The following is a 25,984-nucleotide window of genomic DNA, read 5'->3' as shown; positions in this document are numbered from 1 at the left end:
AGGAAGAAATAATACTTGTTGTCGCTTACGAAATATGTTTTTTGTATGGTTATTTAAATAAATAAAGCAAACAATGAATCCCATTGAACACCCAATTGACATCATATGTATAATGAACTTTGACTTATATATATTCATTTGACACACAGGGAAAAAAATGGAAAGTTACAATTTTGTCTTCAACATGTGTCTTATATCGCTTACAAAGTCATTGAAATGATCTTCAATTTGAAAAAAAGACTCAATATGTATTTTTGGTGTTCTCACATTTATAGAAGAGATGTTTATATATATATATATCGCTATATAAAGAAATAGGGATTTTCTATTTTCAGAGATATTAAATAAAAAAGAAGACATATTCCACATTTACCAGATGTCCTTTCTTGCAACAGCTGCAGCAACCTGATCTCCTGATTGTGTAATTTTGCGGCAAATTGATTAACGAATAATTTGGAATGTTTCAAGAACGAGAAGACCGCATTAAGCGATATTACACACTACAGCTGGTAAAATGGAGGAAATCTGTCAGATTCTTTGGGAAATAATAGCAGACACAAACCCCTGTCGGATAATTTTGATAATGTCGGTACACTTTATAGATGTTATCTTCTGAATAATTTTTTTCGGCTTAATATACATCGAAACGCTTTCCAACACACATCGCGTCATATGCACTATACAATCACAGACAAAAATAGCCGAATATTTTCCAAACATCTTTTTTACCGCTGGAGCATCCCGGCGTTATCTTTATGGTTAGATATTAAAATGGAGTCCCGTAAGTTGTGTGTGTTTTGTGAGTAGCTGTTTGCCGTTGCTATAGTAAGTATGTACGCATTTGTTTTACAGGCGAGGAGGGGGAGAAGGAGGAGGTAAATTTAACACTACACACTACCAGTAAACCTTGCTACTAAATATAACGCTGTGAAGAACAGCATACAACTCCCGTGTAATGCACGTGTGGAGGCTCTAGGAAGTATAAGCGCCGGGAACACAGTACTTGTGGAGGTGCCTAATGATCCTTGGACTATAAGGAGGCGCACAAAGGTCACCTGTGTGAAGGACGCCTCACTGGGCGCCAACCTTTCTGATGATTCGTTAAAAAGGATGTGACACGAAAATGACGGCTGATGATTTCAGGTAAAATTGGTTTAATTAACAGTAAGGAATGTTGCAGTTCTGTGAGTTAACAATGGGTATTGTTATGACTTGAATGCTAATATTATCCCCCGTAGATGCAGAATCCCACGAAGCATATAATGTTTGTTTTGATAACTGCATTAATAAATCATAATATACTTTGTTAATATTGCGGATACCATGGTGACTTTATGGAACTTTATCTAAAGTGACGAGATTGCAATTCGTAAACAATACACTTACATTGATATATCCCTGTACCTTTTTTGGGGATTTGTTAGTTTTCTCAGACAGATATATTTTCTGACTTAACTAATTCTAGGGAAACTGTGTTTGCTAATCATCACAATAAACAAAGATGCATTGTTGAACAGACAAAAGCAAGAACTTCACTCACAGTGAAGACGACATTTTACACGTAAGATAATGGTATAAAATAATTCCCACTAGGGATGCAAGTTTGGAATATTTACCTTTAACAGAGAAGAAATCATAGTACAATTCTAACTTTAAGTTAATTCAACGAAAGGTATATTTCAAAACTAATTTCCATAAAATTCGTTGGATTGGAAAAAACCCTAAATTTATGTAGCATATTATATATAGTAACTAAAACTGTATAGTTCTGAAAAAGTGTTTGTAGATTCCGCCATTTTTATTGTTATCAGTCTTGTACCAATAAAACAAATGGGCCAGTGAATTAAATGTTACGATAAGATTTTCCAGCTAGTGTATGTAGATATAGTATACCGTGGCATAGCTAGAACAGTATGCAGTCTAATTATATAGCACTACACTTAATTACGACTATCTCATACACATATTAAGGGATGCCAACTAACTGTTACCACGGTCACAGGTGCTCGAGCGTTCAAAGATGTGTGAAATATCACTCTAATTGCAAAACAACTTCGGATCCGTTATTCTCGAGAAATCGGCTTTATTGCAGTCTGCTCGTTTCTTCTGAAAATCTACTGTTATTCCAACTATGTGGTTATTTTTTAATTGTGTATCTACAATTGATGCTCGAGTATTCAGAGATGTGTGAAGTATTATAAATTCCAAATTTACTTCCGTTATATCTGAAAATCCCGCTAAAGTCTGTTCTTCTAAAAATCCGGATATATTACTGTCTGTTATTCTTACTCTGATTTAATTTTAGATGTGTATCTAAAGCTGCAGTGATAAGAATCGTACATGGCTGCTTCCTAGATGGATCTTCGCCCTAACTACCAAATGTTTTCCCTTCTCAATACTGAAGATACTGTTAGTGGAAGTAAAACACACTTTTCGTTCAATCATTCCTTTCAAGGGGCTACCATTTGATTATGATTCAAACGAAGTACCCATATTTCCATTTCCCTGTGCTTTTCACCATACAATCTGGCAAACTTTCATTGGCATGCCGTTCATTTTAGATCTCGTTTGAGATACCACGATATAAATATAGATGCAAAGAATACTGACGTAAACAAATGATTTGTAACAGTAATATTTTTTTAACTTAAAGTAAGAAAGAGACATAGACAAACAACTGAATAATTATTGAATAACTTATTTTTACCTGAAGTAAGAAAGAAACAAGAAATGAAAAATCCATAACATGTAAATAATAGCAAAGAGAAGAAAACCCATACACAATGAAATTGGATGAATCCGAAGAGGTACGGAAATTCCGGTACACTGGTTGTTTAATGATGAAAGCAATACGCAAGGGTAGGGACCTATGGGTACAAAATAACCCACATCAACGTTAGACCTATCAGGAAAATATAAATGATTAAAGCACCGACCAATAAGGATCACCAATCCAAGATGCAATGGCGGACACTAAAAAGAATTCTGATATTGAAAAAATGTACCAAAATTGCAAATGAGTATCGCTGAAAAATGTTGCATAAACCCATGGTTCCTGATTGAAATGCTGCAGTTTTATGATATAAGCGACAAAGCGATGATGCTTTTACAGTGTAACACCAACTTAAAAGGACTACCTTCATACATGTAGTATTAAGCTCCATGCCTAAAAGTTTAATCTTTAAATTAATAAATGACATTATGTCACAAGAGAAGAGAGACCAAGAATAAGAGACCAAGACGTTTTAGATTGATTTCGGGCCTTAAAAAATCTAGTTTAGATTGATTTCGGGCCTTAACTGAACGTAAGCAACGGAGTCTAGTTTTTGACTGTGTCAGGGAATTATCAAGACGAAGAAGGATGTTTAGAAAAAAGATAAAACTCCTGGAGTTTTACGCCTCTGATGATAATGCAATATGGGCGAATAAGCGTGATATTGTGTTCTTAATATACTGCAACTTGAAACATACTTAACGTAAATCTACATGTATTTGGTATTTTTCATAGAATGTACCTTTAACCCCGTAAATGACATAATAAGTCACCTTACCAGTTTGATATTGAAATTTCCGACAGCGGGAACTGTGTTTTAAGTTAGAGAGTATGCCTCAAACTGAACTTAATGTGAATGGTTACAACACCCGACGCTAAGGGGTCACGTTGCTATATCCTTATCTTCTTAGCATAAATAGTTGGAACCACGGAAAAGGGGTTACTAGACCCTAAGGGGCCACGTAGCTACATCTTTATTGCCTTAGCTTAGATAGTTGAAACCAAGGAAAAGGTGTAATGCATCGCATACCAACGCCATTTACACTATTAGTAAAATTAAACGTAGAATGAAGATTCTAATGGCACAACAATCCCATTTTCCTTCCCAGCATAATACTGTTTTCAACTATATTAATTCGCCGTGAAAACTTTCGCGGAATATGTTTTCCTTTTACCTAGAAGCCCCGCTGCTATCACATGATGATGTAACCTATATCTGATATTAACATTGTAATGGAATTCACATGGGATAGTGACGTACACAAAACAGTATAGCGTACACTTGCAGACAGATTTAGATGTTTTCTCCTTAAACCTAATGTTGATGTACTATATATACATTATGTAGATAGTTATCGTTTGGTGCTGGTGCTGTTTCACTGAGCCATAATGTAGTTCATCATAAAACCTGGTACATTTGGAACTTGGCGTTTTCTTGTTCTACTATTTCCATTGATGTGCTGATGAAATGATCTGGTTTTACATATCTAACATCAGTTTTCTTTAACGTACACCAGTATGTGAGAGAAGAACTGAGTGAAGCACCTAAATGTTGGTACGCAACGACTAGTATACACACACTCTTGGATCTAAGAGAATTTCCAATGGATGAGAGGTAGGGTTTTAAGATAGAGAGATGAGAGGTAGGGTTGTAGAGTTATAAATACTGGATATGATTAGTGATCTAACGAATGCATTTCATTGAATCTGAATCGTATGTATTGTTGGGGATTTGCTTCTTATTGATCGATGGTTATTTGTGGTTTATGTGGCCATATACTTTTATTATTATATTTTTTTTTCTATATTTGCAAGTACATCTTATTCGTTGCATATGAATAGTAATTTTTGTTTTATATCTGTTTACAATGTCTGATGCCGTTGATGACAGATATTACACTTAATGACGGTTAGTATTTGGAATATAATTCCTGATATTTCCATTATTGCTATGTTTTGACAAAACGCCATGTTAGGTTCAAATTGTTCTCATGAATTCTTTACGCCGCTAATTATTGATTTAGCATAAATAGGAATCACCATACTTCCGTAACATGCAACCGTAGGTAGACATTACTAGTTTATTAACCAATGGTTAAATGCGGTTTTATATAATATGACAATAACCTTGTGCTACAATTGTTGCACATTTTCCTAGGTCGTTCATAATACGGCGATTTGTAACCGTTTCAGTTGTGTTATTTCAATGAGCCTGTTTGGGACCTGTAATGTTTCGCTAAACACTTCGTTACCTATAGTACTTCGTCATCATTTGTAAATCTTTGGATACCATAGTGACCGAATGTTAAATACTTCTAAATACTAAATAAGTTCTTAGTGTAATTACCATGTGAAACAGTCGCCATTGGCGAAATGGCGACTGTTTCTCCGGGTACTCCAGGTTTCCCTTTATTTCGTCTTAGGCTCATGTTTTGTATAAATAACCATGTACCGATTTCAAATAACATTTTAATTGACTTGACTTAAAATCTACCCATTAAATGAGTTGAACTGTTACTTTGATACTAAACACATTACAATACGGCGTAGCCGGTTATTTTCGCGGGGATGATATGTTCACGATTTCGGAAACATTAATATTGCTGCGAACGCGAAAATTTGATCCGCAAAGATATTAAACATAGGATGATTCATATATACCCTTTAAGCTAAATCGGGTAAGTTGAAAACCGATAAAATATGAGATTTGAGATTTTATATATGCAAATCGCGAAAATTTTCATCCACAAAAATAACCAGCTATGCGGTAATAAAACCTGATAAATAGAGTATGAGTCTGTAGCAGTAGAGCCTAATAGTAATGATAACGCCCAATCTAGGGAGTCTATTATCTACTCTTTATCAGAGAGATATCGCTTGTCTGTGGGTATATTGAAACGCATCGCATAACATGACAGATTTTACCCCGCAAAACCCCTTCATAGGTTTTCTATAACACTAGACTACGTAACTCATACATCATAAACTTTCATTTATGTCGTATACCAAACAGCCTTTTGTTGGTCTTTGTCAGGGGTGCCAAACACTTGATTTCGTGGCAGAAATAGACTGAATGTCTTCTATCTATTATCACCTGTTAGCATTCTTGATAGGCTGGCATAACTCGGTGAATATATATAATGGACATGACCGATGGTTGGGACTATTGGCCAACTAGCTGTTTAGTTTTCTGACAGTAAGCGAGTTAGCTTCTGGTAAAAGTGAAGGCTGATAACCATGGACAGCTGTTTTACGGGTTAATCAGCCCTGCCCAAACGTTAGGAGCAGAGAGATGGAGCAATGTATTTAAAAGTAATTAAGTGGCCATAGAAACTGAAAAAAAGGAACAACATTTTTTCTCTCGAATTTCGCCGATTAACTACAATGTTTGTATATATCTTGGACTGTTTTTATAGCGGTAACTGATAGAAGTGTTTTAATTATGTAAATATGACATATATTTTTATGTAGATACCACAGATATGTAGCGAATCTGACTGAAGGTCGATCTTTATACTCAGAGGTACTTCGACATCTCTCACGAAACAAGATAATGAACGATAATACATTGATAAGGGAAATATTTCTATACTTCTACAGTGAAGGTAAGATGATGTCTTACATCATTGCGTCTCATCAAGCTTATCAATATAATGTCCTAGGATATAAATCCTATGTCAGCGATGTAACGCTTCAACGTGATAGAAGACCTTATGCCCTATAATATATAGTCGACAAAAAGCAAAATTGTGAAATCACACATCTATTGTGTGTCATTAATAGGCAAAGCTAATAACTTTTTCATCTGTCTATTCCTTCCTGATATTTACCATAACATATATCCTCTTTTTGATTTTGAGTTTAGCAATTGCTTTTTATAAGAAACGCTTTGAATTCAGGTTCTTTAAAAAGCAAACCATGGTTTCTAACGCTCACAATGTGAACGATCTATTTGATCCGTTCTTTCACTTCAAAAAATGAAAAAATGCAGAAAATATGTTCCACCAACTTTAATTGACGTCACAATAGCCGTATGACATTATGCATATTGCTATTGTCAATTCACAGAATATTATTGGGAAAAGGACATGAAACTCTACTTTCCGATTATTCCCTGTCTTGTCCTACTTTTCTTTGACATGAATTCACACTGAATCATCACGTGATGCTTTCTTGTCAATATTAGATATAAGCTCATTTATGTTGTTGCTGAGGGTGGTACGATAAACACAACACGATATTCTACACGACGAGAGAATTCTTCTATATTGATAAGTCAACCAGAAACAACAAAGCCAGAGAAGGATTTGCCTCATACCTGGACCTGAAGACACATGGACATAAAGGCCAGCAAAACGTTAACGACTCTCAGCAGAAGGCAATAATGAATCCTACATTGCGACACACATGCATCTTTATAGCCTTTGGGACTCTTTGATTTGTCCTCTTGTACTTTTGCGTTGGTGTTCTTTGTCCTTTGGTAAAAAATGGAAATGAATGACCAGGCGTCGGCATGATGAAGGCTGGATATGTAACATATAATTCACTCTGATATCTACACACACATGAATGCATTCTACACGTGTAAAACATGTACGATACTCCGATTCGTGTAGTTATTCGTTTCTATGCCATTCTTTCTAATGAATTTTTGGCAAGTGTCACGATCATACCATTCATTCCAGGCCGCTACAGAGATGTTCCGGGGGAAAGCGTATACAATGTAACTTAAATACACAAATGAGCTTTTAGAATCATGAAGAAATGGTATGAAATCTAAAATTTCTAATTCATACGAAAGTAGCATAGAGCTCCAATTCTCCGGTTTATTAAAAACCCAACAAAAATGTAATCAGCAAACATTTGCAAATACATTGTATTGAAATAAATTGAGCATTTAAAGTTATTTCAATGTCTTCTATCTCAATGACGCATTTTTTTTCTAAAAATGGAAAGGAAAAAAGAAAAAAAGAAAACACGCCACAAATAAAACCACAACGACCGAAAAAGAAACAATGTCTCTGTCTTCTTTACAAATACAGTTATCAAGGATATCGTCATTATATTCATACTCTAGGAGTTAAATTTTCTATGGAATGTTGTCTTTAAAATTAAGAAGTTACCAAACTTACTGTTATATCGCCTTTTTATAGTGAATTATTGGTGTGTCTTTGTCTTTACCTAATGACTCGGAGATTTGACATCATTACCATTGTAAACTGCGAGTTATTGCATATTGTATGAAGTATACCGGACCCAAAGTCATTTACCATTTTTATTTTTTGTTGATATGGGTACAATTAATATATAAATATACTGGTTACTATTGCAGTTATACGCCCTGTTAAGAGTGAACACGAATTATAGTAAGTACCATAGCAACGATGTCCCATTTATATCTCCACAATTGTGCTGCCTGTTGCTTATGAATGGGATTTCAGCAGATTCTTCGTGTTGTGCTTTCTGCTCGTTAGCTTCCATCCCCCCTGTGACCAATGGTAAACCGGTTTATATCCATTCCAATCGACTGATTGGTCAAGGTCCACTGAATCCTATATACCTTCCAAAATCAAAAGAAAAAATCTAGTTCTGTTTCATACAAGTGTTTGCTACCAGTGTTGATATGATACAATTTCACAGATTGAATTTTGCCAACCTTATCAAAATCCTCCATAACCACGAAAACATCATCCCCACGAAAATAAATGACTATTTGGTGCCTTTCCTGTTTGGAATTCAAACCACGTCGAGTTGGAAAGTATTGCTTTACAGATGTTTACTTTGTTATGTTTGCATTGTCAATAAGGTATTGTTTCCAAACTTTTTACTGCTTGTTTGGCTTTACGAGAAATGCCTTATACTGAACCTATGCTTTACACCATGTTTAAACGTGTTGCAAATGTACTTTATTCAGATTATATATTCTCTATTATCTACCCAGTTTAACCCCTTCTCCCCTACGCTCCCACCCTGTTCTATATATGTTTTTCACTCGTCAGTCTTACAACAAAGAAGTCAGAACGGTAATTGTAACAACTTAACACAATTACACTGCCTATTCTATAACTGTACGTCAGTTTTCAGCAGACGAGTAATACAACAACACGCATTATTTGTATAAGATGTCGTTTACACCTTATAGTGTTTTCTTTCTATTCATATATTGGCAGCACCTTCTTGTCCATTACTCATTTTCTAACCTTCATTATTACTCATCCTCCTAGTACTTATTACCTCTCGTTATTGTCTCCTCCTCATCGTTATTGTCCCCTCGTCATCGTTAATGTCCCCTCCTCATCGTTAATGTCCCCTCCTCATCGTTATTGTCCCCTCCTCATCGTTATTGTCCCCTCGTCATCGTTATTGTCCCCTCCTCATCGTTATTGTCCCCTCCTCATCGTTATTGTCTCCTCCTCATCGTTATTGTCCCCTCCTCATCGTTATTGTCCCCTCCTCATCGTTATTGTCCCCTCCTCATCGTTATTGTCTCCTCCTCATCGTTATTGTCTCCTCCTCATCGTTAATGTCCCCTCCTCATCGTTATTGTCTCCTCCTCATCGTTATTGTCCCCTCCTCATCGTTATTGTCTCCTCCTCATCGTTATTGTCCCCTCCTCATCGTTATTGTCCCCTCCTCATCGTTATTGTCTCCTCCTCATCGTTATTGTCCCCTCCTCATCGTTATTGTCTCCTCCTCATCGTTATTGTCCCCTCCTCATCGTTATTGTCCCCTCCTCATCGTTATTGTCTCCTCCTCATCGTTATTGTCTCCTCCTCATCGTTATTGTCCCCTCCTCATCGTTATTGTCCCCTCCTCATCGTTATTGTCTCCTCCTCATCGTTATTGTCTCCTCCTCATCGTTATTGTCTCCTCCTCATCGTTATTGTCTCCTCCTCATCGTTATTGTCCCCTCCTCATCGTTATTGTCCCCTCCTCATCGTTATTGTCTCCTCCTCATCGTTATTGTCCCCTCCTCATCGTTATTGTCCCCTCCTCATCGTTATTGTCCCCTCGTCATCGTTATTGTCCCCTCCTCATCGTTAATGTCCCCTCCTCATCGTTATTGTCCCCTCCTCATCGTTATTGTCTCCTCCTCATCGTTATTGTCCCCTCCTCATCGTTATTGTCCCCTCCTCATCGTTATTGTCCCCTCCTCATCGTTATTGTCCCCTCCTCATCGTTATTGTCCCCTCCTCATCGTTATTGTCCCCTCCTCATCGTTAATGTCCCCTCCTCATCGTTATTGTCCCCTCCTCATCGTTATTGTCCCCTCCTCATCGTTATTGTCCCCTCCTCATCGTTATTGTCTCCTCCTCATCGTTATTGTCTCCTCCTCATCGTTATTGTCTCCTCCTCATCGTTATTGTCCCCTCCTCATCGTTATTGTCCCCTCCTCATCGTTATTGTCCCCTCCTCATCGTTATTGTCCCCTCCTCATCGTTAATGTCCCCTCCTCATCGTTATTGTCTCCTCCTCATCGTTATTGTCCCCTCCTCATCGTTATTGTCCCCTCCTCATCGTTATTGTCCCCTCCTCATCGTTATTGTCCCCTCCTCATCGTTATTGTCCCCTCCTCATCGTTATTGTCTCCTCCTCATCGTTAATTGTCCCCCTCCTCATCGTTATTGTCCCCTCCTCATCGTTATTGTCCCCTCCTCATCGTTAATTGTCCCCCTCCTCATCGTTATTGTCCCCTCCTCATCGTTATTGTCCCCTCCTCATCGTTATTGTCCCCTCCTCATCGTTATTGTCTCCTCCTCATCGTTAATGTCCCCTCCTCATTGTTATTGTCCCCTCCTCATCGTTATTGTCCCCTCCTCATCGTTATTGTCCCCTCGTCATCGTTATTGTCCCCTCGTCATCGTTATTGTCCCCTCGTCATCGTTATTGTCCCCTCCTCATCGTTATTGTCCCCTCCTCATCGTTATTGTCCCCTCCTCATCGTTATTGTCCCCTCGTCATCGTTATTGTCCCCTCCTCATCGTTAATGTCCCCTCCTCATCGTTATTGTCTCCTCCTCATCGTTATTGTCCCCTCCTCATCGTTATTGTCCCTCCCCCTCCTCATCGTTATTGTCCCCTCCTCATCGTTAATGTCCCCCTCCTCATCGTTATTGTCTCCTCCTCATCGTTATTGTCCCCTCCTCATCGTTATTGTCTCCTCCTCATCGTTAATGTCCCCTCCTCATCGTTATTGTCCCCTCCTCATCGTTATTGTCCCCTCGTCATCGTTATTGTCCCCTCGTCATCGTTATTGTCCCCTCCTCATCGTTATTGTCCCCTCCCTCATCGTTATTGTCCCCTCCTCATCGTTTATTGTCCCCTCCTCATCGTTAATGTCCCCTCCTCATCGTTATTGTCTCCTCCTCCTCATCGTTATTGTCCCCTCCTCATCGTTATTGTCCCCTCCTCAATCGTTAATGTCCCCTCCTCATCGTTATTGTCCCCTCCTCATCGTTAATGTCCCCTCCTCATCGTTATTGTCCCCTCCTCCCTCATCGTTAATGTCCCCTCCTCATCGTTATTGTCCCCTCCTCATCGTTATTGTCCCTCCTCGTCATCGTTATTTGTCCCCTCGTCATCGTTAATGTCCCCTCCTCATCGTTATTGTCCCCTCCTCATCGTTATTGTCTCCTCCTCATCGTTATTGTCCCCTCCTCATCGTTATTGTCCCCTCCTCATCGTTATTGTCCCTCCTCATCGTTAATGTCCCCTCCTCATCGTTATTGTCTCCTCCTCATCGTTATTGTCCCCTCCTCATCGTTATTGTCTCCTCCTCATCGTTATTGTCTCCTCCTCATCGTTATTGTCCCCTCCTCATCGTTAATGTCATCGTTATTGTCCCCTCCTCATCGTTATTGTCCCCTCCTCATCGTTATTGTCCCCCTCCTCATCGTTATTGTCTCCCTCCTCATCGTTATTGTCTCCTCCTCATCGTTAATGTCTCCTCCTCATCGTTATTGTCTCCCTCCTCATCGTTATTGTCCCCTCCTCATCGTTATTGTCTCCTCCTCATCGTTATTGTCCCCTCCTCATCGTTATTGTCTCCTCCTCATCGTTATTGTCTCCCTCATCGTCCCCTCATCGTTATTGTCCCCTCCTCATCGTTAATGTCTCCTCCTCATCGTTATTGTCTCCTCCTCATCGTTAATTGTCCCCTCCTCATCGTTATTGTCCCCTCCTCATCGTTATTGTCCCCTCCTCATCGTTATGGTCCCCTCCTCATCGTTATTGTCCCCTCCTCATCGTTATTGTCCCCTCCTCATCGTTATTGTCCCCTCCTCATCGTTAATGTCCCCTCCTCATCGTTATTGTCCCCTCCTCATCGTTATTGTCCCCCTCCTCATCGTTATTGTCCCCTCCTCATCGTTATTGTCCCCTCCTCATCGTTATTGTCCCCTCCTCATCGTTATTGTCCCCTCCTCATCGTTAATGTCCCCTCCTCATCGTTATTGTCCCCTCCTCATCGTTATTGTCCCCTCCTCATCGTTATTGTCCCCTCCTCATCGTTATTGTCTCCTCCTCATCGTTATTGTCCCCCTCCTCATCGTTATTGTCCCCTCCTCATCGTTATTGTCCCCTCCTCATCGTTATTGTCCCCTCCTCATCGTTATTGTCCCCTCCTCATCGTTATTGTCCCCCTCCTCATCGTTATTGTCTCCTCCTCATCGTTAATTGTCTCCTCCTCATCGTTATTGTCTCCCTCCTCATCGTTATGTCCCTCATCATCGTTATTGTCTCCTCCTCATCGTTATTGTCCCCTCCTCATCGTTATTGTCCCCTCCTCATCGTTATTGTCTCCTCCTCATCGTTATTGTCTCCTCCTCATCGTTATTGTCCCCCTCCTCATCGTTATTGTCCCCTCCTCATCGTTATTGTCCCTCCTCATCGTTATTGTCCCCTCCTCATCGTTATTGTCCCCCTCCTCATCGTTATTGTCTCCTCCTCCTCGTTATTGTCTCCTCCTCATCGTTATTGTCCCCTCCTCATCGTTAATGTCCCCTCCTCATCGTTATTGTCCCCTCCTCATCGTTATTGTCCCCTCCTCATCGTTATTGTCCCCTCCTCATCGTTATTGTCCCCTCCTCATCGTTATTGTCCCCTCCTCATCGTTATTGTCTCCTCCTCATCGTTATTGTCCCCTCCTCATCGTTATTGTCCCCTCCTCATCGTTATTGTCCCCTCCTCATCGTTATTGTCCCCTCCTCATCGTTATTGTCCCCTCCTCATCGTTATTGTCCCCTCCTCATCGTTATTGTCCCCTCCTCATCGTTTTTGTCTCCTCCTCATCGTTATTGTCCCATCCTCATCGTTATTGTCCCCTCCTCATCGTTATTGTCTCCTCCTCATCGTTATTGTCTCCTCCTCATCGTTATTGTCTCCTCCTCATCGTTATTGTCCCCTCCTCATCGTTATTGTCCCCTCCTCATCGTTATTGTCCCCTCCTCATCGTTATTGTCCCCTCCTCATCGTTATTGTCTCTCCTCATCGTTATTGTCTCCTCCCTCCTCATCGTTAATGTCCCCTCCTCATCGTTATTGTCCCCTCCTCATCGTTATTGTCCCCTCCTCATCGTTATTGTCTCCCTCCTCATCGTTAATGTCCCCTCCTCATCGTTATTGTCCCCTCCTCATCGTTAATGTCCTCCCCTAATCGTTATTGTCTCCTCCTCATCGTTATTGTCTCCTCCTCATCGTTATTGTCTCCTCCTCATCGTTATTGTCCCCTCCTCATCGTTATTGTCCCCTCCTCATCGTTAATGTCCCCTCCTCATCGTTATTGTCTCCTCCTCATCGTTATTGTCCCCTCCTCATCGTTATTGTCCCCTCCTCATCGTTATTGTCCCCTCCTCATCGTTATTGTCCCCTCCTCATCGTTATTGTCCCCTCCTCATCGTTATTGTCCCCTCCTCATCGTTATTGTCTCCTCCTCATCGTTATTGTCCCCTCCTCATCGTTATTGTCCCCTCCTCATCGTTAATGTCCTCCCCTAATCGTTATTGTCTCCTCCTCATCGTTATTGTCTCCTCCTCATCGTTATTGTCCCCCTTATTGTCCCCTCCTCATCGTTATTGTCTCCTCCTCATCGTTATTGTCTCCTCCTCATCGTTATTGTCCCCTCCTCATCGTTATTGTCTCCTCCTCATAGTTATTGTCCCCTCCTCATCGTTATTGTCTCCTCCTCATCGTTATTGTCCCCTCCTCATCGTTATTGTCTCCTCCTCATCGTTATTGTCTCCTCCTCATCGTTATTGTCCCCTCCTCATCGTTATTGTCCCCTCCACCATTGCTGTCCCTTCTTCCCGGCTATTGACCTTCCTCGTCGCCGTTATTTACTTTACTGTTGTACCCACCTATCCTTTATTATTACCCTTTATCCCGTTATTTATCCCTCAAACATTGGGCTTCCCCATTACCCATTCTTTCCCATTTGTTGCTTCCTTCTTCTTCTACTCTACTGCCCTCTCCTCTTTCATTTTTGCCCTCTTCTCCCAGCCATTATTGTCCGCTCAATTCCACCTTTATTGGATCGGCTCTACCCTTATATCTCCCGGCCCCACTTTATTGCCTTAACTCTCGTCTATGTTGACCTCCACCCATATTATTGCCCGCCCCACTCTTTCTCGCCGTTATAAGAATATGACCGTCTGTCGTCACAATGCCATAGGTTAGGCCCTCTCCCATACCACCAGTAGTCGTTGTTATTTACTTGTAATCTTATTTTATTTTTACCCCTGCTACTTGGGTATGTTGGCTATGTGTCAGACTGTTTCCCACTCCACAGGTAGTGATATGAGGAGGTATGGCGTACGCTGGTCAGAATCCGTCAAATTATAGACCCTATTTACCAGACCAACCAAGGTAAGACTAAACATACCAGTGATTGACAATATACCTCTATATCTTTCCATTCCAAAGTAGAAATTTGGTTTGAACCCATCTTCAACCTATTGCCCTATATCACTAACGAATACGTTGATAAACTGCAGCTTGATTATTTTTTCGAAACTTTCTGTGGTTGAGATGTACGTGTTTGTCCAGGCATAAATATCATATTAGAAATACGTTATAGTTATATATATATAGATTGAACAAATCTTAAGATAATGTGATGCATTGTGTATTGAATAAAACTCCTTATGTATGACTAAGCTAATGCGTAATAATTTCAAAAATAAGTTTTCAATATAATTTAGCTTTAAATTACAAATATCATTTCATATTTACAAGGACACGCTTCCTTCTTTGTTTTGTGCTGTTAATTAATTAAGTTAATTAATTAAATAAAGTAGTAACACGTAATACGACAGAATCATACAACAATACAATATGCCATATGAAGTAGTATGTCCCGTTTTCCACTTTATGGATAGTCTCGATAGAGTATAAGAAAAGGATCCAGGTATTGCAAAAGAGTAACCGTTTTCTTTCCGCAGTTGTCATGCAAAATTAAAAAAAAAATCCGGTAGGTGTCACTTGATCCAATGAAGTCATATGTTGAAGCCATATGTTCCACGCATTTCATAGCCAAGTATTTCAGGACACTGCTTGCCATATCTTCGTTGATTTATTTTGTTCCTTGTTTAGATTAGAAAGACATGTGAAATGGTCCTATCAGTTTTTTTTATTACTTATGAAATTGACTAAACTGTCATGTCCTATTTAATTGGATTTACGTAATAGCATTCAATTATTTCTGGTTCCTATTACCATCAACATAATACTGCAAAATCCGAGAGAAGTATACATATTGCTGCACGATGTTGGCTATTTTGTTGGTGCTTAATTAGTGTCTTGTAGGCCTATATGTAATCGTTTGATATTGCACAAATCATTGGTTTGGATTCCTTTAAACTGATTAAGAAATAATTAATTTATTCTTAAGAAATGAAGATGCTTCTCAACAAAATCATGGTTTTAAGTGTTTCATCAAAGTAAATATTCCTACGATTCAATTTTCGTCGGAAATATATTTATTGCTGAAAAGAACAAAGAAACTGCTTATCCGAAAACACTTCTGATCTACAATGTTTTCTATTGTCTACAATATTTATCAAGCAATAAAGAAACACACAAATTTACATATGTAAAGAATCTTAATTTCACATTTCAGCACAAAATGTTGGTTTTGAGAGGTATGTTACCGCTAAAGGTGTTCGGTTACAGCATTTTATTTTCTGTCTCAAACTTGTTTATATCTCTTTATTTTTATATAATCCTTAAAAAGTAAAAAGTAATCATGAACCGGCAATAACGCCTTAATTTATATACTTTATAGTGTATAAACTAAATATTTGATTAATGGATACATTGGGGTATTTTTACATTACTATACACAAACACACCTGTAATCTCCTAAACAGACTACAAGTTTACTCAAAGCCTCATCTATACTGCTCTGTTGTATCTAGGGAATGATTTAGTGCCACAATACACAGTCAGCAACACAACTGCAGTCTATGGAGCAATGAACAGCTTACATACACAGCAGAGCCCTTCTCTCGTAGTCTATCGAGCAATGAACAGACCTGGAATGCCGCGCTTTTTATCTTCTTTATTTCCTCATGGGAGTTCCTGCATGTTTGTGATAATTGGGCTTTTGTTTCACACAGTAACTAAATAAGCTGTTTTAAAAGATTCTAATTAATGCGGTACTGTATTATATTATGGCAATTTAGCATGTAAGTGCTTCCGGGTTAATGGCTTTATTCAAAACACACATGCTAAATCTAAAGACACACCAATCGTCTGATTTCAAGCAGATAACATCCAATTACATTTTATCTGGAAATGATAAAAGAGTTTTTGTTTAATTGTTGACGAAAAAAACCAAAAAAACCAAAAACCAACAACAACAAAAACCCAATAAAACATGCACAAACAAACTCATTTTTGCGACGTAATTTTGCATTTTCATTTCTAATGGCTTTTCCATTGCGATTAAAAATCCCAACCGCTACATTTTTGCGGCAAACAATTTTCGCGATTTGTACACCCAGCAAAATACGCGAATATTAAACACTCGTGAAGTGAGTGTATTGCATGCATTATATTAACTTAACACGTGCTCTTACATATATATTATGAATGAGATTTTGTCGGTAAAGGCTTGTGAGCTTGTGACCATGGGAGTCGTTGCCTACATTTGTTTAATAGTTGACAAACAGAACACCATCAACCTTATTTCTTTCTTTGCAGTGAAATATTTCATTCAAATGGGTTTTGAGTAGATCAATCTTGTTTTATTCTAAAGAGTTGTGAATATTTATTTAATCAATGTTTATTTCTATAAGTACCTATATATATATATTTCAAACAAGAATTCCCTTATGTGGTGGATTATCCATCATTATATGCTAAATATCATTTTGTTACTTTCCTACTGCAGCAGGATCCTGATGGTGTTGGTTATCTCTCTATAGATTAAATATTGTCTATCCCACAGAGCAACCCTGGTGTTGTTTTATTCTAAAATTCATATTTTCTGCCCTAACAGGAGGACCCTGGTCTGGTGGCTCGTCCTCGGTATCCTCGCTGGTGTCGTCGCCGTTGTCTACGTGACGAGTGTCTCATCCTTCCACTCAATCATCGAACGTACCAACTCCAGCTATGATTTCGTAATCGGTAGGTATCGTACATATTTGCCTATCTATCACATGATCTGCTTATTTACGCAAATGGCACCTGTGTGATATTATATGAACTGTCTCTCATTAGTTGTGCGAGACAGACATTTTTCAGATTTTTTTTTTCAAAATGTCTATCATGATTTACATATCAGTCCGAACACAGAGCGCAATATTTGTTTTACAACATGTTGTTTTGAAAATAAAAATTAAAAAAAGAAAAGTAATAGAATTGTTCTCCAGCTCCTTTCTGATAGGCATCTTTTGAATAACGGTATACCCCAAATGTTTCATTTTGTGCCATTTGTCTGCTACGCTTTCATTTTAAACTCAACCGTTTGGATACCTATGTTATGGTAGCATGCTTTATTAAACTATATAGTCGTTATGGTAACATGTGTTTTGTGATAAACATCGGAAAATTCATTAACATGTGGTAAATTTAGACAGAGCATGTGTAGCTTCTAAAGTATATCCTCTAGCCTATTGGCAAGCCACAAGTAGAAAATACACTAGGAAATAAATAAGAGTGTCCGTTCTCCTTCGTGGTTCACTTCCGCCACCACCTGACCCACCACTTACACTGTGCCACAATCTCACAAAAGTGGCCATTAGCTATTTGGAATACTCCACTGACAATCAGAATCTTATCTTGATAACAAGGAAGTTTGGCACCACGTCTTATTACACTTTCGATAACGCAAATAGTATTTACAAAAGTTAACGCCTTATTAAATATAAAGTTCTTCAAGTATATGGCTTTTCCTTTGCACCAAATTTGAGATCCGCCAGTAAATAAATTATTGCAATCATATATATCTATTTCAGAAAAAAATAAAGCATTAGTGCGAAATGGATAATGAATATGTAAGAGAAACGATGATTCGCGCATTCGCATTTGTAGATTTATGAACGCACGTGTTCTGGCGCAAAATGCGATAGTATAAGAGATTGTTCTTGAAGCATTTACGGTTGCAATATTTTGTAAAAATGTAAAACAGTTCAATGATGGCCACTACTGCCAAACACAAAACATATACATTCTCGCAGTACCCATAACTTGAAAATTGACCACAACACAAGATCTAAATATAACATTCACACAACGTTCAATTCAAACATTATTTTTAAATAACAAAAGAAGAACCCCACACAAACGCCTTCAATCTCAACCGAGTTTCAATATACACGTTATGGTATTTTTTCGGATAAAGAAATCGCGAAAAAAAATTCCCAGCGAAAATAACCGCCTATACTTTTATTGACACAAAATAGCAATACATGCTTTACATTAGTAAAACGTAATTAAATAACATGTATTCCAGTGACGTTTTTCAAAAACATTCAATAATTGGTTTTTCTGGTTGCATTTTTAGTTTCTTTTGTTTTTTTCAGTGGGTGCCGGGACAGCAGGGTCGGTGCTAGCCAGCCGCCTGACAGAGGACAGCAATGTTAAGGTTTTACTTTTGGAGGCTGGAGGAGAGGAGACACGTGACCCAAATCTGCACGTGCCGCTACTGTCTTCTTTACAGAAGAACCCGGATTTTGAGTGGATGTATTACACAGTGCCACAGAAATATGTTGCTATGGGGATGAATGACAGGGTGATTATATTATTAACAGTTGTATTAATTAATTTAATAGTAATGGTCATAACGTATACCACCCTTTTACACCAAAACAAAGCATTGGTACCTGTTTTCGGGAGTTTCAAGTAGTGTTTACAATGTAGCTGTTGGTGCGTGTTATATAAAATGAGATTCATGTCAAAATCTAGATGTTAAGATTAAAAAATTGATAAACTAAAACCGTTGAAACAGTCCCCACTACGTATTTGTACCACGCAAATGAGATAGTGTGTCAAGAAATACATAATTTCATATTAATCAATATTACCTCTTGATAGATTCATGCGTGTTATGCGCATATTATCTCAAACTAGGGAAATATGGGGTTTTATGAAATTATCAGGCTTAAATAAATTACCCTCGCAGTTTGTCGTTTCTTTAGGATAGTATGATGGTAATATACAGATGTACGAACAATAGACGATTCAGCATTTCAAAAAGAGCAAGGATGTAATTATTCCTTTATGTTTGCTTGTCACTTTGTGATGCAGAATCACTAAAGCAACATAAGTAAACCCACACATACATTAGTGTAAGGGTTAATTGGATGATAAGTCAACCAAGGAGTTAAAGATAGGTTCGGGGACATTCTACAGTACAGCAATGTGGTGATTTAGTCATTTTATACTCTAAACAAAGTTATTTTCCCGATTGGATTTTTTTCGCTTTAATAGTACGCTCTCAAAGTGTTCACCATGAGTAAAATTTCTCAGTGAGCATCTTTACATGTACGATGAAATTATTTAAACAAAAAACACAACATGCTCTTGTTGGTATGCTCGTGTGTGGATGAAAAAAAAATTGAATTACGCGAAAATATCCAATGTCGCCAATAATTTCCCTTTTTCAGTAACTATGATTCAGCTAATGTATTATAATCTTTTTGGTTGCTTGCTATGTCCGCAATGATACATATTTAGCATGCGCAGTTACAATAACGAATGTGGCCTTATACCATAATCGTTATGACACCAATAAAACAAATGATATGCATTATAATCTCTATAGCAAAGGATAAAGTGTGGGGATAAATTCATAATGTAATTGCAGCGAGTCTTCCCGCATCAAGAGGGTAAACACCCAATGTATTTTAAAATTATCGGTGAATATATACATTTATATACAAAACCATTACGTATACTCAACCTGAAGAATTTCAGTTTTTAGAGGAAAGCCGTAATATGTTTCTTCTGGTGATAAGAAATCTCATTCGAAAACAGCCCGTGTGTATAGACCAATATATCCTATTTATGAGGTATTTTGGAAGAGATCGGAATTCCATTTCCTGGAGATAATTCATATAGTATTCTAGTCTTTGGGTTTTAAAACTTAACTCGCTCCCCTTCAAGATAAGGCTTTGATGGAAACGTGCTGGGGATGACGTAGATGGTCTTCCCACAGTTTAACATGTAGTGCTCTAGAACGCTGTCTAATTAATCCTGACAGAGTACTATAGACTAGATGGATAGATACATCATAGCATGCTCTAGCTAATTGTCTGCATTCATTTCTATGTAGTTACTATATGATAATTGGGTACCGTCCTCCTTGAAGTCACTATCAAAGGTGTTCTATGTGTAAGTAATAGGCTGTGGTACTTTTAGGGTTTCCGCGCCTAACAATAACCTTTGGAACGAATTTCGCACGGTGGTTTCAGAGCAGAACACAAGTTTTTGTGCTCTGCTCAGGAATCACCATACGTATGATTCGAAATAACTCCATCAGCATGTTATTGTATTTGCCTTTGTTCTTTCTGAGGGTTGTTTGTATAATTTCATTTATGAAATAAACACCAACTCTTCATTAACAAGAGTTCAAAAAGGAAGTTTTACATTATTTACACCAGAAATATATTTCAGAATGTTCATTTTATATCAATACATGTATTATTATTATTTTCCTTTGCAAAACATCGTTTCCTATACTCAATATTCTCTTATTAGTATTTCTTTTTGAACAACTGGGCAATATTATGCCAAAAGGAAAGTATTTAAATGCATGACCATTTTTAATATCTACTTGAAAAAATCGAATAATTGTTTTGATGTTTTATTCATATTGGATGGCGGACTGTGAATTGAAACTTGGTGATGGTAAAAATGAACTCTACTTTGAGTTTTATTATACATAGGGACACCACAGTTCAACATGCCTTAGCAATCACCTCTATATAAAGACCGCGTGCTTATTAAGATCAATATTTAGTAGGGTCCCAAATGATCATTTATAACACAATTTGATCTGTGAATAAAGATTTATTGGTTATGAATGTCATTGACCCTTGTGTGGTCATTATAGACCGGTTTAACTGTAAATGTTTTGATTAGAATATTTTCACATAAAAAATGGAAGGACAATTATGAATGCAATAGAGGAGGTGTGGGTAGGAACTGTTTATCATTAAGTCCATTTACCAGTTTTGCCTGAAAAACTAAAATCTTTTAAATAAAACCCCCAAAAGTAGATAACTTTCTGGAAAATTGATATCTTTTTGGTATGTTTCAGGGGGTAGCAAATTCAACTAATGATGCGTGCTTATTTTTTTCTGACAAACATGTGTGTTCCCTTCCATATATATTTCATTTGATTTTGCAGTTGACATAATTCAAAAATTTTAGATTTTAAATATCAAAAATATGTCACAATCGCTCACTCCAAGCTCAAAATCACAATGATCAAATTTAACTGCAAATTACTTCTGTTAAAACCATGACATTACGATTTCGTTATTCCTAACATATATTTCAAGTTATTGAGAATTAAAGGGCAATTCAGTCTAAGAGATTAAGTCATGGTGAAATCTGGATGTCTACTTTCCTTGCCACAAGAGTTTTTTTTTTGTTATTAATCTGCAGTGTTTTCCACATTTACAATTCATTAAAATAATGAAGATAGAAGCTTGATCTGTGAAAAATTGAGGATATGGATATAAGGTATCGGAACATATATATTTATATTCATATCAACATGACATAAGTGTATCTAAAAGAAACAAAAAATAAGAAAAATCAACAAATACATTTAGGGAAATAAATTACACCAAAGGCAAAAAATGGTATCCGTAAATTAGATTGATACATAACAGTCAATCATAGTCGGGATTTCAACTACAACAGGTATTTAAAGTATCCAAATCTTTCCATTGACTATTTCATAGCAGCTGATACATGCATAAAATATAATTTAACCACTGAGCTATACGGGCTCGAGATACCTAAAATGGGAAATAAAATTGATCGAATAAGGACACTAGAGGGTCAAAATTGGTACACATTCTTTGTTATATAAGCATAATTGAGGATTCATCTACAAGTATAAAAGAAGATTAGATATTTCCATAGGATATTTCATAGATTTATATCAAATATATGCATAATATGTAAATTGCCCACAGTGAGAGTCGAACTCACGACCCCTGGTTTACGATACCAGTGCTCTAACCACTGAACTATACGGATTTGAAAAAAAACACACCATAAAATAGAGAAATAAAATTGATCAAATAAGGGTACCATTGGGTCAAAATTGGTATCTAGCCTAAGGACAGGCATAGTAGAGGATTCAACTTCTTGTTAAGAAGTAGTTATTTCCCAAGGATATTTAATAGATTTATATGTCAAATACCTACTTAAAAATATATTATGCCCACAGTGAGAGTCGAACTCACGACCCCTGGTTTACGAGACCAGTGCTCTAACCACTGAGCTATAAGGGCTTGAAATACCTTAAAATTACAGCTATAATATGAACATCTGTTTCCTGCTGCGTATTGAATAATTTTACAGTGATATATAACGAAGCTCTGTATGTATTGTGAGATGAAGTATACCTGTAACACTATTGATAAGTACACCACTGATAAACGCGTGTCATACCTTATCGATCCTATACAGATAAATTTCACCTTATCATCACACGTATTTACTCTGTTTGTTATGTCATAGTGTTTACTTATAGTCATTCAACAGAGAAACAATATAAACTCCAAATCAATACTGATGCAATGATCACATTTTACACAATATAAATTGTAGATTTATTGACACATTATCTATAATCCTACAATGAGTTTAATGGGTTTCTCCTCTTCGTGCAAATATAACACATAATCAATAGTATTAGATCTTCAAAAATTTGCGACCATATAACGACCATAAAAACTGATAATGACATATTGCGTATGTTTTTGCCAAAAAGCTTTTTTTTTATTTTGACGTGTTTTATGTTAATACTGTCTTTTCGTTGTTCCATCCAAAGTTTTGTTTCGACTTATCTCCTTGGTTCCTCCCCAGGGCACTTTATCATTTTAAAACATCTAGTGCTAATATTGTTGTATATTCTGTCGTTTAGGACTTCTAAAACGGTCTTCATACGATTCTTATTGTTTTGTGGCTCCTTGGATTCATCCACATTGTTGTTTAAGCTTGTTTAAACGCATTTTTAAGCTGATCCATTGCTCTTGCTCCCCATACTTCCACATTTCATGCTTTCTTATTGCGACTGTATTGTTAATTACAATAGGAACCAATGCATCCATAGTAGCTATTGCGTTGGTTTCTATGTACAAGCTAAAATGAATAGTTATCTTTAGTATCTTTATGATATTCTATAAATATTTTTACAAAAAAAATGCATGACCCATATTTAAAACCATAAGCAGTATAATAGCAAACCAAATTGACATGTCACCTTTGGCTTTCTCTCCCGAGCATAAATCCTCTATCCACCATATGTCCATTATAATTCGTTAGAATAGTTCCATTTCTATCAATGATGTCAACAATATCTCAAGCTTCTAACATGCGACTGATTTATGTCTATCGCATAAAGCAATATACTGTGCGGTAGACCGAATAATCTGTCTCTTAAAATGAGCTACTTTTCTTTTTGTTATCGTTTATTGATACGCTAAAATGAGCGTATAAATAACGACAACAAAAAGAAATGGAGCTCATTTTAAGAGACAGATATACGGTCTAACTGTACGGTAGAAGAGTTTCGACAATGTCATTACTAGTTATAATATTGTAATTGTTACTAATTTTGCTGACAGACTCTTCGTATCCAGCGAGGACGGGCTTTAGGCGGAACCAGCATCCTGAACAACATGTTATACCTCCGAGGTGGAAGGCGGAGATATGAGGAATGGGAGAATGACGGGTGTAAAGGTTGGGGTTTCAAGGAGGTCATTCCATACTTCCTCAAGTCGGAAGACAACGAGGCAGAACAATTCAAGCCTTCTGGTGAGTATAAGATATTAGGAAAAGAGCTGATATTGCCATTGGAATGGTGTATTTACTCTTTAATAAAACACAAATTGGATTTTGGCATTAAACTAACGACGGTATAACATTTCATAGTATGATAATGTCGACATAAACTTTTAAAGTGAAATTCGTGTGTTTGGACATCAGAGAAGTGTTGACGTTCTTAACTTAAAATGAATACTGCAAAATTTAATAAACATCTAACGATGCCTATCAAAAGTGAAGTGCGAGAATTGAAGGAAGCGTAAATAAATCGTCGTTCTCATAGGTTTTTTTTTCGGTGATTTTAGTACTTCGCATCGGTTTATGAATTTCGAATGATGACTTAAAATTTCAAGAACTTACGGTCAAATGGAGGAATTTAATGTTAACTTTCTATAACGATTAAACCTTACTCCAATTGATTTTCATCGGTGTATCTTTATTTACTAAAAGAATCATTTGCCCACAGTGAGAGTCGAACTCACGACCCCTGGTTTACGAGACCAGTGCTCTAACCACTGAGCTATACGGGCTTATCGGAAACCTGTATCCATTTATATAAGTAGTAAAGAACGCCTCTTAAGGTGTGCTCTCTCTTTCATCCCTTTTACACCAGGATTGCACATTATATTGCACTTTGCAGCCTACCACGCCGCCAGAGGTCCTTTAATGGTAACCCCCGTATCCAGTCCACATCCAACATTGGATGATGCATTTCGACAGGCTGCCAATCAACTCGGTTACAAAGATATGGACTGCAACGGCAAAGAATCTATAGGTAAGCTATGCAAAGTACAAAAAAATTGAATATGGACTGCAATGACTATTGACTAAATGATCTATTGGTATTTACATAACTATGAACTGCAACGACAAAACAATCTATAGGTTACTATGCAAAGTAGAACGATATGGAATGTCATCTATTGGTAATTTTAGCTGCAATGGCAGAGAATATATAAGTAAGTTTTTTAACATATATGCTGCAACTGGTTTATCCATCAGTTGTTGAAGTAAGTTTAGACAAATGCTAAGTCTAAACTACTGCATTTGTTCATGATTTGATTGGTTGAATGTTATATTTTCAATTCAACGTAACTTCTGTAAGTTTCTTTTGTAACTTCTGGGAATCTCCACACAAATCTATATAGTGGTTATATTTGCTCTTGGTTTCAACATGTATTCGACAGTTATGTATCATTTATCATTTATCAGGTTATTGTCAAGTGCAGGCAACCACCAAAAAAGGTGTACGGATGAGTACCTCTAACGCTTTCCTCAGACCCGCACTTTCAAGGCCGAACCTTCATGTCGCCCCCTTCGCTCACGTTACAAAAGTAGGAAAAATATTTCTTATCATTAAAAAACTATGGCAATTGTGTGTTATATAGTTGTATAAAGAATTCGAATAAAGAAAATTTATACTAAAAACCATATATCCGTAAATTGCGGGCTGGTTATTGTGTAACACTTTCAATACATTTTGAGAATATATCTTGGCTACATGTACGTGTATTTACTAAAAGAATGAGCTGCCCACAGTGAGAGTCGAACTCACGACCCCTGGTTTACGAGACCAGTGCTCTAACCACTGAGCTATACGGGCTTATATATATAATTTAAAACGGACTTGTATTGTAATTTAGTAACTATTCATAAACCACTTTATTGAATTTGCTTTAAGTACATATCAATTTGTCACCGTAATA

At 37.4% G+C, this 25,984-nt stretch overlaps 1 protein-coding gene and 4 non-coding genes across 7 annotated transcripts in view; 1 reads left to right on the top strand and 4 right to left on the bottom strand.

The window, feature by feature from the left end:
- The first annotated feature begins 879 nt into the window (after positions 1-879).
- LOC138324275 (glucose dehydrogenase [FAD, quinone]-like) overlaps positions 880-25,984 on the top strand; it is a 32,615-nt gene continuing 7,510 nt past the window's right edge. Inside the window, exons 1-6 of one of the 3 annotated variants that reach the window (XM_069269364.1) lie at positions 880-1,143; positions 17,269-17,396; positions 18,794-19,002; positions 24,080-24,269; positions 24,919-25,053; positions 25,491-25,612. In XM_069269364.1, the coding sequence (XP_069125465.1) occupies positions 1,124-1,143; positions 17,269-17,396; positions 18,794-19,002; positions 24,080-24,269; positions 24,919-25,053; positions 25,491-25,612 (804 nt within the window). In that variant the 5' untranslated portion in view covers positions 880-1,123. Of the gene's footprint in view, positions 1,144-4,141; positions 4,389-14,530; positions 14,634-17,268; positions 17,397-18,793; positions 19,003-24,079; positions 24,270-24,918; positions 25,054-25,490; positions 25,613-25,984 lie in introns of those variants that run through there. The other 2 variants (XM_069269372.1, XM_069269358.1) reach the window with 2 other exon arrangements.
- On the bottom strand, positions 22,412-22,484 carry Trnat-cgu (transfer RNA threonine (anticodon CGU)). Its single transcript has one exon. It is a non-coding gene; the product is annotated as a tRNA-Thr (tRNA).
- Trnat-cgu (transfer RNA threonine (anticodon CGU)) lies at positions 22,669-22,741 on the bottom strand. The gene has a single exon. It is a non-coding gene; the product is annotated as a tRNA-Thr (tRNA).
- Trnat-cgu (transfer RNA threonine (anticodon CGU)) lies at positions 24,736-24,808 on the bottom strand. Its single transcript has one exon. It is a non-coding gene; the product is annotated as a tRNA-Thr (tRNA).
- On the bottom strand, positions 25,809-25,881 carry Trnat-cgu (transfer RNA threonine (anticodon CGU)). The gene has a single exon. It is a non-coding gene; the product is annotated as a tRNA-Thr (tRNA).

Source organism: Argopecten irradians, chromosome 1 (genome assembly GCF_041381155.1).
Source record: "Argopecten irradians isolate NY chromosome 1, Ai_NY, whole genome shotgun sequence".
In the NCBI taxonomy this organism is placed as follows: Eukaryota; Metazoa; Mollusca; class Bivalvia; order Pectinida; family Pectinidae; genus Argopecten; species Argopecten irradians.
Note: the sequence above shows the minus strand (reverse complement) of the source record. Positions and strands in the feature narration are given on the sequence as shown.